Source organism: Phyllostomus hastatus, unplaced genomic scaffold, assembly GCF_019186645.2.
Source record: "Phyllostomus hastatus isolate PE091 unplaced genomic scaffold, TTU_PhHast_1.1 phas_scaffold_21, whole genome shotgun sequence".
Taxonomy (NCBI): domain Eukaryota; kingdom Metazoa; phylum Chordata; class Mammalia; order Chiroptera; family Phyllostomidae; genus Phyllostomus; species Phyllostomus hastatus.
The window spans coordinates 44,219,691-44,233,935 of record NW_025334017.1 but is presented as its reverse complement, the minus strand read 5'-3'; the positions used below and the strand labels follow the sequence as shown (position 1 = coordinate 44,233,935).

General features: G+C 47.7%; 1 protein-coding gene across 1 annotated transcript in view; it reads left to right on the top strand.

Moving 5' to 3' along the window:
* DNAAF11 (dynein axonemal assembly factor 11) overlaps positions 1-14,245 on the top strand; it is a 54,296-nt gene that overhangs the window by 18,790 nt on the left and 21,261 nt on the right. Inside the window, exons 5-8 of the mRNA XM_045861312.1 lie at positions 392-618; positions 6,631-6,822; positions 9,383-9,460; positions 12,356-12,421. Of these exons, the coding sequence (XP_045717268.1) occupies positions 392-618; positions 6,631-6,822; positions 9,383-9,460; positions 12,356-12,421 (563 nt within the window). The remainder of the gene's footprint in view (positions 1-391; positions 619-6,630; positions 6,823-9,382; positions 9,461-12,355; positions 12,422-14,245) is intronic.

Genomic DNA, 14,245 nt, shown 5'->3' with positions numbered 1-14,245 from the left:
CAATTTTGTGTGATGTACATACAATACAAGGCCCTCTCTTGCAGAGAGCATTTGGGGAGGGTCATTATTGCACTTTGGAGCTGTGGTTTGACTTGGGGCATCAAAATCCTTGATACAGTGAGTAGTTACAGAATGAATGTACTTGCGTTTGGAGAGCTTGTCACTAATCACCGGTTTCCACAGAAGACCTGCTTCTCGGAGACCGTCTATAATCCGTGACGACGGCGTGAACCAAACATTGACTTGGCCCAAAGTGTCCGCTGTTTCCCACATCACCGTGGTGCATTATTTATTACTTCTAAGTTTAAATATTCCCGTCAGTGTCCCCTGGGGGCCAATCCAAATCGCAGCTCTTGAATAATTGCTCTGTATTGGTGGTTCTTTATTCCAGTGGTTGGACGGCAAAGAAATAGAACGTTCTGAGAGGATTCAGGCGTTACAGAACTTCCCAGAAATCGAACGGCACATCAGAGAGCAGGAGAAAGCTTACTGCCTCAGACGGGCCAAAGACAAGGAAGAGGCTCAGAGGAGGCTTCGAGAAGAGCAGGAGAGCGAGGAGGAGGAGGGTCGCCCAGGCTTTGATGGGTGCTGGCATGCAGCAGACATCGGTGCTACTCTGTATGTAAATCAGGAGTTTGCTTTCACGCTAACTTTTGTTAACAGCAACCAACCACGTTCTTCTTCCCGAGGTGTTCACAGCGCCGCTTGCATTCCAGACGCTGAAAGTGAAGAACGTATCATTATGTGAACTTGGGGGGGGGGGGGCTGTGAGCATCCCGTTGTTTGTGACGATCCCGTGAGGCTGTCTTCCCTGCGAAAATAGAGCCTTTCCAAACGAACAATTTAGATTTGCGTCTGAACTTATCCTCAGACGGAATCTGTCTGAAAGACGCACAGTACAGATAAATTAACAGGTGTATTAGACTTTGATTTGTAGAGTAGGGATATTTTAGATAAATCAAATGCAAACCACATTATTATAAATTGCTTACTTTTGATTGCATCATAAAATATTCTATTTTGTGAATTACATAATGAATACATTTTAATGTGATTAATAAGCCTTTAATTAGTCTTTTTTACAAACATGAATTATTTGTTCTTGTTCAAGTGAATTGCAACTATAGTCAGTTGATTTGATTCTATATTGTAAAAGCTCTAAACATTTTGATAACAGAATCTCTTAAACTTGAGAAAATAATGATTATAAAATTTTCAGACATACATAAATGTTAAAAAAATTAGGCAGCTATAATTCCACCATCCAGACTTAATAAATGTCAATCGTTTGCATGTTTGCTTTGATCTCTCTCTCTCTTTAAAAGATTTTACTTATTTATTTATTTTTAGTGAGAGGGAGAGAAACATCAATGTGTGGTTGCCTCTCGCACGCCCCCCTACTGGAGACCTGGCCCACAACCTGGCCATGTGCCCCGACTGGCAACCGAACCAGCGACCCTTTGGTTCGCAAGCTCGCACTCATTCCACTGAGCCACACCAGCCAGGGCTGATCTCTTTTGAAATAAGACCTAAAATATCACTGACAGAGCAGAAGCCCCCCAAGGGTTCCTCCCACACCCCGTCCCTCTTGTGGCCCGCAGTGGCGTCTGCCCCTGCAGTTAGTAGTGCACATTCAAGTGTGCCGCTCCCACCCCTATTTTCATATGTTTACTAGGTAATTATGCCTCCTTACACAAGTGTGGTTTGGTGGGTGTGTTTTTTAGCATGAGTGACTATCTTTCTACGGATCTGATTTTCATTCCACGTTGTGTTTTTGGGATTTATGCGTATGAAGACTCGTGGAACTCATTCCTTCCTTCCGACTGGGGAATGACACTCTGCTGGGTGAATAAAGCACAGTGCATCGCACGGGTGACAGGGAGAACACCCAACGGCTGGTGATTCACTGGCCCTGACCCTCAGAGGGTGCGCCGGCTTGGACACCATGCGCGGCCCGCCCCGCCCCGTGGCTGAAGACCAGCCCCCGGCCAGCTGTCCTTCTCTGGGTGGCTGTCGCGTGGCCCTCCCCCTTGCATTTTTCCAGACGATGCTGCACATGCCTCCCTGTGCAGGTGTGAAGGCTTCTCCGGGGTATTCAGCACTGGTGTTGCCACATCACCAATTATGAGCATCTTTTCAAGTCTATATGCATTAATTACCCATTGTTTTTGAAAGCATATTAATTTATACACATATCATCTTTGCCAATACTAGATAATGCGATATTTAAAAACATCAGCCAATCAAGGTGGTTATTGCAGCACTGTATACTTAATTTGAATTTGTAGAATTACAAGTGAGTTGAGTATCTAAATATCTTCTTATATGTTTATTGGCTATTTAGATTCCTTCCATTTTGGTTCTACTCAGGTTCTCTGCCTATTTTAAATGAGTTGTACATTTTTTTTTCTTATTGACTTAGAGTTCTTCTGCATTCTGAATGTAGTTTCTTTAGTGGTTATGTGCTTTATAAATATCTTTTCCCAAATGTGACTTCGTAATTTTAATAAGTGATTCTGCTTAATAGGATTCAAAAATATCTGTGTAGCTAAACTTACTTTTGTATTTTGTGGCCTTGTTCATGAAATTCTTCGCTGCCTCAGCACTAGTCTCTCTGGAATCAGCTTCTGACTGCATGCAGTGTAGGGTAGGGCACTGGTCATTTCCCGGGCGGGCAGCTGCCTGTCTGCACCACTTACTCAGGTGTGGGTCTGTGCCCACTGACCGGTAACACCGCCCTGACCACGCACCCCCTGCTCATGGACTCGTGGGTCCACTCTGGCCCCCCAGACTATCCCAAGGGAGCGCCTCCCCAGGGTCTGAACTCCTGTCCCTTCATGCTGAATCTTGGTATTTGGTAGGAGATAGCCTCAGTTTTCAAAATTATTTTGGCTCTTCTTAAATTTTTTTTCTTCTTCAGAATTTTAGAATCTGCTATTTAAATTCCCCTAAATCCCCAGTGTAATTTTGATTGGAATTGCATTTAATTTATACATTCATTAGGGGAAAGTTGACATCTTTGAGACATTGGTTCTTTTCACGGTGAACTTTTTAGATTGGCCGTCTGTTTATTTAGATCTTTTGAGCCCTGCAGTAAAGTTGTTAATTTTCCCTATCAAGGTCTCACACCACATTTCATTAGATTTATTTCTAAGTGTCTTATAGACTGGGATTTTAAAAATAAACTTATAACTGGTCCTTGCTGATGTATAAACAGACAGATGATTTTTGTATAATGATACTGTGTTAAACTATCCTGATGAACTTTTTTAAAGGATGCAATAGTTTGTCAGAGATTATCCTATCTTTTCTAGGTAGAAAAACATGTTTTTTATAAATAGCAACTTAATTTTTCCCCCAAGCTTTCTACCTCTGCTCTATGTATTTTTAAGATTTTAATTTATTTCGAGAGAGAAGGGAAGGAAGGGAGAAAGAGAGGGAAAGAAACATCAACGTGTGGTTGCCTCTCCCACACCCCCGACCAGGGACTGGGCCCACAACACAGGCATGTGCCTTGACTGGGAATCGAACTGGTGACCTTTCGGTTCTCAGGCCAGTGCTCAGTCCCCTGAGCCACACCAGCCAGCGCTGCTCTTTGTTTTCTTCATGATGTTGGCTAGGCCTCCAGAGTGGGGCGGAATATCAGCAGTAAGACTGGTGTTGGTAGCTCTTCCTGATTTAAGAAGAACGCTCCCAAAGTTTATCATTAAATATGTTTGCTGGGAGATTTTGGTAGTGTTAAATAAGTTTTCTTTCACTCCAAGTTGATGAAGAGCCTCCATCATCGCAGAGCCTGGGTTTTTACTGGGTGCGTTCCCTGCCTCTACTGAGATAACCGTGTTTTTCTGTTAACGAGTTGAACCACATTCATAGCTTTTCCAATAGTAAACCATTCTTGAATTTCTAAAATAAACTCACTCTGTCCACGATATATTTTCAATGCATTGCTGCATCCATTTTGCTAGTGTTTTAAATACTATTTAACCTATGTTCACAAATAGGTTTATGCTGTAACCTCCCGTTTTCATTGTGTTTGCCCTGGTGTTTTGCATCAGAGTTACAGTAGGCACGTACATTGTGTTGGGACCACTTTCTAGTCTTGGTTTACAAAAGTTTACAGAGGCTTTAGGTGATTTGCTCTGCACATTTTAGTAGAAGCATCCAGGTGGGTTTCTTACAGGTGCCTACCTGTTCCCCCACGGGACTGGCTGTCCCTCGGGCATCAGCCCTTTCAGAACCTCGTCATTCTGGAGGAGACTCACTGGGTCACCGACGTAGTCAGGGTGGGGGAGGAGGGGGCTGCTCTCCTGTCGAGAAGAAACGCCAAGGAGATGTGGGGCGGCTGGAGGGGAGACGAGCATTTCCATGTCTTGACTAGACAGGGCCTGCGGCAGCCTGGAGAACTGGAAGGTGGGATGTGGCCTGGCAGAGCCCGGAGCAGCGGGCTCAGGAGGGAGGGTGCAGGGAAGCATCTGCACTCAGGCGCTTACTTGGCAGGAGCTGCACCTGAGCTGCCTTGAAGGGACGCTGGCTGTCAGGGAGAGTGGCGGCCGTGAGAGCCTGGGGCGGCCTGTCAGTGGCAGGAGCTCCACAATGATCACAAGGACCTGCCAGGTCATACAGTGATCACTCTGGCAGGAACGATGAACTTGGAAGGCTCTTGCACTGTCCTCAGGAACCCACAAACGGGCTCACGGGAGAAAGCCAGTAAGTGGGTATCAGCCCGGAGAGGGACCAACGGCTCAGGAGTGGCAGCATCGTTCTCACAAGAAGTGTTCGCCTTCTCCTCCCCATCCCTCCTCCCAGGCCCACATTTCTGAAGTCAGGAAGAGGCTGGAGAGGCCCAGCAAGATGGGGTGCCTGTCCCTCTCCCCACACCCAGGCCAGGCTTGAGCTGGGCGCGGGGAGAAGGGTTTGGAGACGGAGGGAAAGGCTTCGACTGGCATGGAAGTCTGGAGTTTCGTTGCAACTGTAGACCTTTTAGTAGCTAAAAGTGAGTGTCGGCTGAGACGAGGCTGTGCTTGAAAGTGAGCGTGGGCGATGCTCACGCGTGGGAAGGGGGGTCCGAGAGAGCAGATTGGAGGGAAATGGCTGAAGAGCAGTTTTTTGTTCATTTCCTGGTGAACTGAGTCTATTTCACCTACTAGCTACATGCATTTATATGTGTTTGGCCTTTGGAGATTTATATTATTTAGCTGAGGTTTCCAAAAATTTTTAAAGTACAATTATTTTTATGTTTTTAAAAATTTTTTTTATCTTGAGAAAGGTAAAAATCAACCAGTTAGTCACTTTCTAGCAAAAACAAATTATTTTAAGTGAGAATGGAACCAATTACTTCAGTGACAATTAGCTAGAATATTCTAGAATATTAGTTCTCCTGAATAGATTGTTTTTTTCATACCGTCAAGAATTATAGCTATATGGCAAAACATTTCTTTTCAGTGATTTGCGTTATGTAGCATATTAAACTCTCCAGCAGGACTTTATAATAAGCAAAGAATCCGAGCAGAATTTCACTCTGTGTTCTGGTTGCACTATTTAAACTTCGTGTCCTGGTGTTTGTGGTGCATCCCTTCAAAAAGTACTTCAATGGAAGGTCAGCAGAGTGAGCCCTTCGTGCCCTTCATTTCAGCCCCGAAACCACCATGTTGGACGCGTGAGCACGAGTGTGAGCGCTTCCCATTTGCCCTGCTTGGCGCTGCAGGGTCCCTGCGGGCGTCTTCCGTGGGTGGCACTGAGCTAGAGCGGACATTCCAGCGGCAGGCGAGGGGGGAGCAGCTGTTCCCATGTCCTGCGGGGCCACGCTCACTTTCTCTCCGCCAGGACACACTCTCCCAAGGCGGGGTCCTTGTCCGTCTGGACTGGGCTTGTGTCTCTGGTGCCTGGCACACAGAAGACGCTCAGTAAAAATGTCTTGAGTCCGTATAGAACAGACATTCAGTATCTCATAAAATACCCATCTGATGCCGTCCGTGTAGAGGTATCCTTTAATTTGCTGACAGTCCACAAAACGCGAATAAAACAGAAAACACAGTACTCTTACCCTGTAAAGCTACACACTCAAGGTATCCATGAGAAATAGAGGTCATGCCATGGAGGACTTCATATGTCCCACTGGGGAATTTTGGAGCCAGAGAACCTGGAAATCATATGACCCAGTTTTCCTGTTAGAAAGATGCTCCGGGAGGGTAGGATTGAGGGGTGCAGTCTGGAGAGGGGGTGATTGCCACGGCTGAGCAGCCCCTTAGTTTGTCTGCTCATCAGAGCCTCCTGCAAAATATTATAAAACACAGATTGCTGGGCCTCACCCCAAATCTACTGAACTAGACTCTCTTGTGGGAACCCCGGGGATCTGCACGTTTTGTAAAGCTCCCCAATGATTCCCGTCGGCCTGGGCGTGAGCCCTCGCACAGGATTTCTGCACCACCCCTCCTGGTGCCAGATGAGGAGGGTCCCCCGTGCTGGGCAGTAGTCCCCCCAGCCCGGCCCGGGTGAGCCCTGGCTGCAGGCACGTCTGGTCGGGGTAGGGAGATTACACAAGGACAATGGGCATGATGTTTAGGGGGCAGCCCTCGGGATGAAGCTCGCACGGCCACCTCATGCACTGGGTGTCTTCTGGTTCCTTCCTAGCCCGACCTCTGCAGCGAGCCAAGACCACCTCCAGGCTCCAGAAACGCCAGGCGGAGAGCCACACAAAAAGAAGTCAGGCGGCGGTGAAGACGACCTGGAGTTCTGGAACAGACCCTCTCTGTTTACTCCCGAGTCCAGACTGGAAACCCTCAGGCATATGGAGAAACAACGGAGAGACCAAGAAAAATTAAGGTATTCCATTTTCTCCCCATCGTTGAGAGTGAGCTAACAGTCTTTTAGGGGCTGCGTTCTCATGGGGGCACGTCATTGGTGCTCATGACCTGTGTTCAGCCTTTGTTAGCCGTCCCACGTAAGCTTCGCTTTTTGTTTTTTTAAGTTCAATTTTTTTGTGGAACGGTGTGCACGAACACGTATGCATATCAAACGACCTCCTTTCAAATACCTTGAATTAATGGCATTTTAGGTAGGGTGTTGTTCATGTGCCTTTGGTTTTGTGACCATGTTAAACACGCGGAGCAAGAGCAGGGCTGGCCTAGAGACGCCAGCTATCACGGGACTAAGGACCAGGCCACTTTGTGGGATGGATGAGTTCCGTTTAATCTGCAAAATCAATAATTAGAAATTAGTTTCATTAGGTGCTATATTTTTTCCCAATACAACTCTCCTGGACATGGAGTGGTATGCTTTCACTTTCAAATTATCTAGATATAATCTGTTAGCAGCTAGAATGCTTGAGCTATTATTTGCAGAGCAGCTTTTTTAAAGATGGGCTCTGCATCATTCCCCTTCACGTCGCCGCCTAAGTCTGCCACGTAAAATGGATCACTTGCGGGAATGCTTAACCTTCATGAGCTCGGGAACGAGATCGATTAGCTCTGAAATACAGTAAGAAACCAGAAGGGTAGCAAAGCAGTTAGCCATCTCCGCTGCTTTCGTAACACTTTCTTCATTAATGAGATAGACAGGGACGTGCCAAAAGGAGAGTCGGGAAGAGCACCGAGTCACGTGGGAGGGTGTGGGTCCACGTGGCCACCCCGCTGCTTATTACACGGGGTGCGGCTTTGGCTCCGACTGGGCGGCTTCCCGTCTGTTTCCTCGCCCATCAAACAGGGACCCGCACCCCCCGCCTTACCTGCCCCCGGCGTTGTCCAGAGAGTCAGAGGGGCCAATGAGTGTAAAAGTGCTTTGCCGGCTCAAAGACCCTTTGAAATGGAAATTACACACGTTCTTTGAATAAGTGCTGCATTTCTGATGTGTATGCATATACATACATAATACAATATATATATAAATTACATTTGATTGAGCTGAGAGCTGGAGAGATTTTTCTTCCTCCGACAGCCTGAGAAAAGCAGGGCGGACGGGAGTGAGAGCCCGGCCGCCCTGTGCTGGGTGCAGCGGTCCGCCCACACCCCCGGGTGCCTGAGCCGGCTGTGCTCCGTGGGCGCACCTTCATCCTCCGGGCTCCCTGAGCACAGTGTGGTTCCTGGGAACATCACTGATTGGGCCTGGGGCCCCGTTGAAGAGGCAGACAACTTTGACTAGATTTATGTTTTCAAATGAAGTTAACTGACATAAAACCAGTACTGAAAGAACAATGGCGAAGACAGTCAGTGATATTGTAGGAGGTGTGTGTACGCTGCCAGCTGGGGCCTGGGAATGCCGGGGAAACACTTCGTACGGTGTGTGATTGTCTAACCGCTATGCCGTACCCTTGAATCTAATGCAAAATAATGTCGAATACAAACCATGGTTGAAAGAGAGAATTTTAAAAAGAAAAATAGAAATCCAAGGCAAAGAACTGCCTACAGTGCTGTTATCTAACCAAAGTTGTCCATCTGATCTTCTAGATGCACGCCTAGTTTAGTCTTCAGGTATTTTTAGTGATGTTTTTGGTACACAGAACTCACATCGCCCAGTTTTTCACGTTATCCGCGAATCCTCTCCTCTTTGCTGCCTTTCCTCGCCCCCTGTCCTTACCCCTTCAACACCGTGAGGGTCACGGCCTCGGCTCAGTCCCACCAGAACCTCCTCCGCCCTCTGCAATTGTATGAATTATGTCTGCGAACGTGGGGTTTGGAGTCTTAGTTTAAAAAATGAAAGTGGACTTCTGTCTGATACATTCGTTCTCACCAAATACATCATTCACACGTCCCTGGCGCTTTTTAGATCAGTAGGTGAAGAGGGAGCACGTTTCTGACCGCGACACAACACCCCCTCCTGGCAGGACGAGCCCGCCGCTGGCCAAGCCGCCCCTCCGCTGGCTGGCGGGCATGCGGGCCCCGCCCGGGCTTGGCCACTGCGGGCCGTGCTGTGCTCAGACCTCCCTTTACCCGGGCCCTCGTGGACGGGTGTTTTCATTTCTATGAAATGGATGCTACTTGGCGTTTTAAAAACTGCAATTTTAACTAAAGCGAGGAGCTGCATGCACAAATGGAGAATTGACAGTGATCTGGGTAAGTCATGCATAAAATAGACTTATTTAAATATTAATGGATATTTCATGAAAAGAGCTCCCCCCCACGCCCTCCCACCCATTAAATCGTCTGGCGAATTGTCTCGGCCCCGTTTTTGCTCCACAGACACAGATACAGCCACACAGGCGTCCGGCTCGATGGTCGATTTCCAGCACAGAATGGGCTCCCTGACAGTAAATTGTTGACGTGTTCGAAAATACCTGATTAATTTTTTCCTGAACGGTTTCTCAAGAAATATCAATTACCTTTGTATTCTCCTTGTTTGCTTCCCCTCTTCCCTCTGCCCCTTGTTCCCACCCACCCCCAACCTTAAGCGACAAGAAGAAGAAGGTGAAAGCTCCCAGGACTTTGATCACGGAGGACGGGAGAGCCCTGAACGTCAATGAGCCCAAGTACGTGAGGCCAGGGACACTGCGGGCGGGCGCTGACTGTGTGGGGCCGGTCGTTACCAGGGCAGGTGTGCCTGCGGAGAGCACGTGTGACCTCCCGACCTCCCCCACAAGCTCCACGCCTAGTGAGAAGGACATTTGTGCACGTCTGAAAGCAAAAACGTTCATTATGTTTTCAAGTGCATAATGTCATACTTTGTTCTCTTGGCGCCCAGAAAATGATCTTGACATATAGAAGTCCTTGTTATTCACACATGCCCTGAAACTCTGGACTGTCCACAGTTTCATGCCCGATAATTGCCAGTGCATTATTGCTGTGTGTATTCATTTTTACATTTTTTTAAGATTTTATTTATTTATTTTTAGAGAGGGAAGGGAGGGAGAAAGAGAGAGAGAGAAACATCAATGTGTGGTTGCTGAGGGGTGTGGCCTGCAACCCAGGCATGTGCCCTGACTGGGAATCGAACCGGCGGTGCTTTGGTTCGCAGCCCGCGCTCAATCCATTGAGCTATGCCAGCCAAGGCTATGTGTATTAATTTTTAAAACTCTGCCACGAACAAGCTGGCTGAGAATACTGACACATCTCCTTTCCTTCAACGTCATACCCTGGAACACATCCTCAAAGCATCCGAGAGCTAAGGAAAAAAGAAATCAATATAAGTATCTTCATGAAGTTAATGAGAAAGGAGAAAATACTCAAATTGGGAATTCTCCAGTATGATAATACATGATCTACCCTATCTGGCTATCTTAAAATTCAAAACTGGAAAGCCAGCTATAAAGGCCTTTTGTAGCCAAAATACAGACCAAAAAGCCTGCGGCCTGAATCTTGTTCACCTCCTTTTATTACTCGAAACCTGTGTGCTTTCGTCGTTGGTTTGCTAGCCGTCACCACGGTGGAGGTACCCTCCTGAACGACCGCCAGGTGTTACTCGCTTCCTCTTTATGGCAATCCCGCCTGGCAGGTTGTGTTTCTGTTTCACAGACCCAGAGCCTGAGCCTCGGAGGGGTGGAGTGACTCGCCCAAGATCACATAGCTGATAGGTGGTGTGTCTGACTTGGTCACGCTAGCCCAGTTGTAGTGATGTCCACAGTCAAGGTTATGACCTCCCCCTCCCCCTCCCCCCCCAGCCCGCACACGCACCTTCTTTATCCGGTAGGCATCGTGTGGCACAAGCCGTGATGCCGGGCACTGGCGATACAGCAGTGCATGTGGCCGGTTTCTTCCTTCATGGAGATTAAAAATCAGCTCTGGCAGGGCTTAGGAGACCCCCAGCGCTCTCTGTGTCCCTAGTGAGACCACCATTTCTCCCACCACACTGACCACTTTACCGGTCCCTAAAACTCATACTGTTCAGGAGGATTCTGTGAAGCCCTGATTACCTGTCACCTCTACCACCTCTGTCTGTCATGCTGTGGTCATCCTTCCCATCCCTCCTGGGTCATCTGTCATCATCCGGAATCTTATTCCCACATGACTCTGTACACCTTCCTATCCAATTCATTCTGTTTCCCCTCCAAGACCCGCCCCCCACCCCGACCCACTGTGCCCTCTGGAGCTTACGCAGTGTCAACAAAACCTGGACAATTACAATCGCATGTTAAGCGGTTTCTGTGGTTCCTCTCTTGGCCCCTATAATCCCTTCCACCCGGTTGAGTAAAGAAGGAGGAAGGGAGGGAAGGACATGCACCAACCTTCTTTAGGAAAATTCCTAGAAAGTGCCATGCAACACTTCCCTTCACAGAACTAAACCATATGATCTCATCTAGCTGCAAGGGAGGCTGGAAAATGGAGTCTTTATTCTGCAGAGCCGTGTGCCTAGTTAAAACCAGGGGTCCTGTTCCTAGTGAGGAAAGGGGAGCAGATAGTGGGGAATGATGGGGATCTCTGCCATAGAAAACCTCTCGGCAATGACCTTTCAAGCGACGGAGAGTTGATGTTGCCTGGCTGGAAAAGCGGGGAGTAGCAATTGAGGCAAGGGGCCAGCATGGAAAACAGCTCCTGAGATGGGATAAAAAAATGCATAGGTCGTTTGAGCCACTGAAGTCCTTCACAGCTGGACTGTTGAAATCAAGGACAGTGACAGCCACAAGTCACTTGCTGAAAGTCAGAATATATTTAGCTTATATTCTTCCATATTGTTTGGTTATGTGTTTTACAGAATAAGGTGATCGGTGGAGTGCTCACAATAAAATTGACCAAGTCATTCTGAAATAGTCATTCTGAACAGTGTGGAATTACCCCCAGGACTCAGCCTCAGGGTAGAGCCGAAAGACTTAGGGCTTTAAAGTCCCACCTCTCCGGGCTCCTGTGGCCTCTGCCGCAGCCACTATAGCTTCTCTGAGCCTCTGTCTCTTCATCTGCAAGATGCGGATGACGAGCCACGGGCAGTGTTTCAGCATCTCCCAAGGTGATGGAAAGGCCAGCGATGAAAGGAGAAGAGAAAAGACGGTGAGGAAAAAGGAGCCGAGGCTGGTTAAAACTTAATGAACAGAATACTGGACGAGGGGAGAAAAGTGCAGCTTTTCGTTCTCCATGATATTTGCAGTGTTTTAGTTCGCTCCTAGCAACTCCAGCCACATGGAAGAGAAAACTTTAACCACCAGATGTCCCTCTCTCTGCACCAATGCTATTTTTCTGTATGCAATTTACCTTAAGATTCTCACATTTAAACAGTGTAAACAAATAGCTTATGAATATATTACAGATTTCTGTTGAAATTTTTCAATTACACAGACATTCTATTATTCAACTGCCAAAATGTTTGTCACTGGAAATTGTTATATAATTACTATGAAATTTACTTTTGATAGTGGGATGAGGCTGTGTTGTAAAGTATTGCTAAAGACGTCATCTTTTTCTTTTTTGTCTTTTTCCTGAAATGGGTGATTCCTTAGACTTGATTTCTCTTTGAAAGAGGATGAAAAACGTAACCAGATCATCCTGGACCTGGCTGTGTACAGGTAAAGACATTTTACTGTGCATTTATTTGTTGGTATTTCTGCCCGTTTTCATTCTCAGTTGCAATCTCGTGAGTTGTGAGACATTTTGAAATGAAACTCGGTTTGATACAAGACAGCACCTACCACCCTCCCAGCTCTTATTCCTCCTCCCCTCCCCTCCCCCTGCCTTCTGACTTCTACCTGACAAGCTATCAGTTCACTTCTATTTTAAAAAATGTTGGTCAAGGCAAGAACTTCGTTTTGTTTGTTTGTCCCTCCCTCCTTACATCTCCAGCACCTGAAACAGTTCCTGGCACCTGGTAGGAACTCAGTAAGTACAGGGATGGATGGATGGGTAGATGGATGGATGGATGGATGGATGGGTACTGATGGTAGGAACCAACGAGCATTTACATGCATGAATCATGATACAGGTTTTTCTCTTTTTAAGAACTGTTTTGCATGCTCTATTTTATTTAACCTCTTGTAACCCAGCAAAGTAGGAGGGATTATTATCCTGGAATTATCCAGGAAGGGAAAAGTTTTCAGAGAGCGAGTCTTGTCAAAGTAAAGAGAGTAATTGGAGAGGCCAGAACATGAACCCCTAGGCTTAGTTCTGACTTTGTTTTTTTTTTAAACTGTGGTAAAACACATAAATTAAAATGTATCAATTCAGCTGGTTCAAGTGGGTACCTCAGTGAAATTGAATACATGTGCATGCTGTGCAGCCATTACTCCATCTCCTTGTAGGAGGTTCCAGTGCCCCGAAAGGAGCCCCCGAACCCATGAAGCAGTCCCTCCTCGCTTCCCGTTCCCCTGACGACCCCGATCTGTTTTCTGCCTCCGCAGATTTGCCTCCTCCAGATACTTCATACGTATCACATGTATGACGTGTGATACATTGAACCACATGTGACCTTTGTGTCTGGCTTCTTTCACACAGCGGGATGTCTTTAGGCTTCATTCGTGTTGTGGCACCTGTCAGAACTCCCTCCCTTTTCATGGCCGACTAATATTCCACTGTGCGGATGTGCCGCATTCGGCCACCCACTCGCCCATTGATGGGCATTCGGGTTGTTTCCGCCCTTGGCTGTTGTGAATAGGGGGCTAGCTCTCAGTGTGGTCCCTTCCTCTGCACCCCAGCTGCCTCTCCCACGTGCCCATGAGTCCTTCAGCCTGCCCCCTACCCCCGTGCAGCCTGGGCACCCGACATGCCTCGAAGGAGCTCCCGGCTCTTCCCCGCCGGCTCCCCGCCCACTGTTCCTCCAGCTCCCCAGGCTGCCCCCTCGCTGTTTCTCCAGTTAAGCATTCTCTGGTACATCTTTTTTGGGCCTTTCCACTTTTAGGCCTTATTCCTGGAGTTTGATGAGTATGCAGTCTTTTCTCTTGTTAGCTCTGCTGCCTGCATCACCTTCAATCTTCAAAGGAAAACTTTCCTCATCCCCGTGTGCGTGCATTTCCAAAGGGCAGGGATACGTCTCCTGTCCAGGGGGTGAAATCCTTCCGTTCCCACGATGCTGTCGAGACCAATGACACGAAAAATCCCTCGTTATCTTCATCGGCATGCGGCCGCACTCATGAGGTCCACACATTCATTCATGTATCCTTCCTGCCTTTATTCAACGGATACCGATAGGACACCTACTCTGTGCCGGGCACTGGGAGACTGTAGCTGGCCACTGTCCTGTAGCTTGAGGCCTGGCGGGGCAGACAGACAGACGGTCGGCAGGCAGGCAAACAGTAGGTCCTCGCAAAGGGAGAAGAGCGCCCCGAGGGAGAGGCACAGGGACCGGGGACAGGGAAGGGCGACGGTGTGTGGAGTTTGGTGGCCGGGGGCGTGGTCAG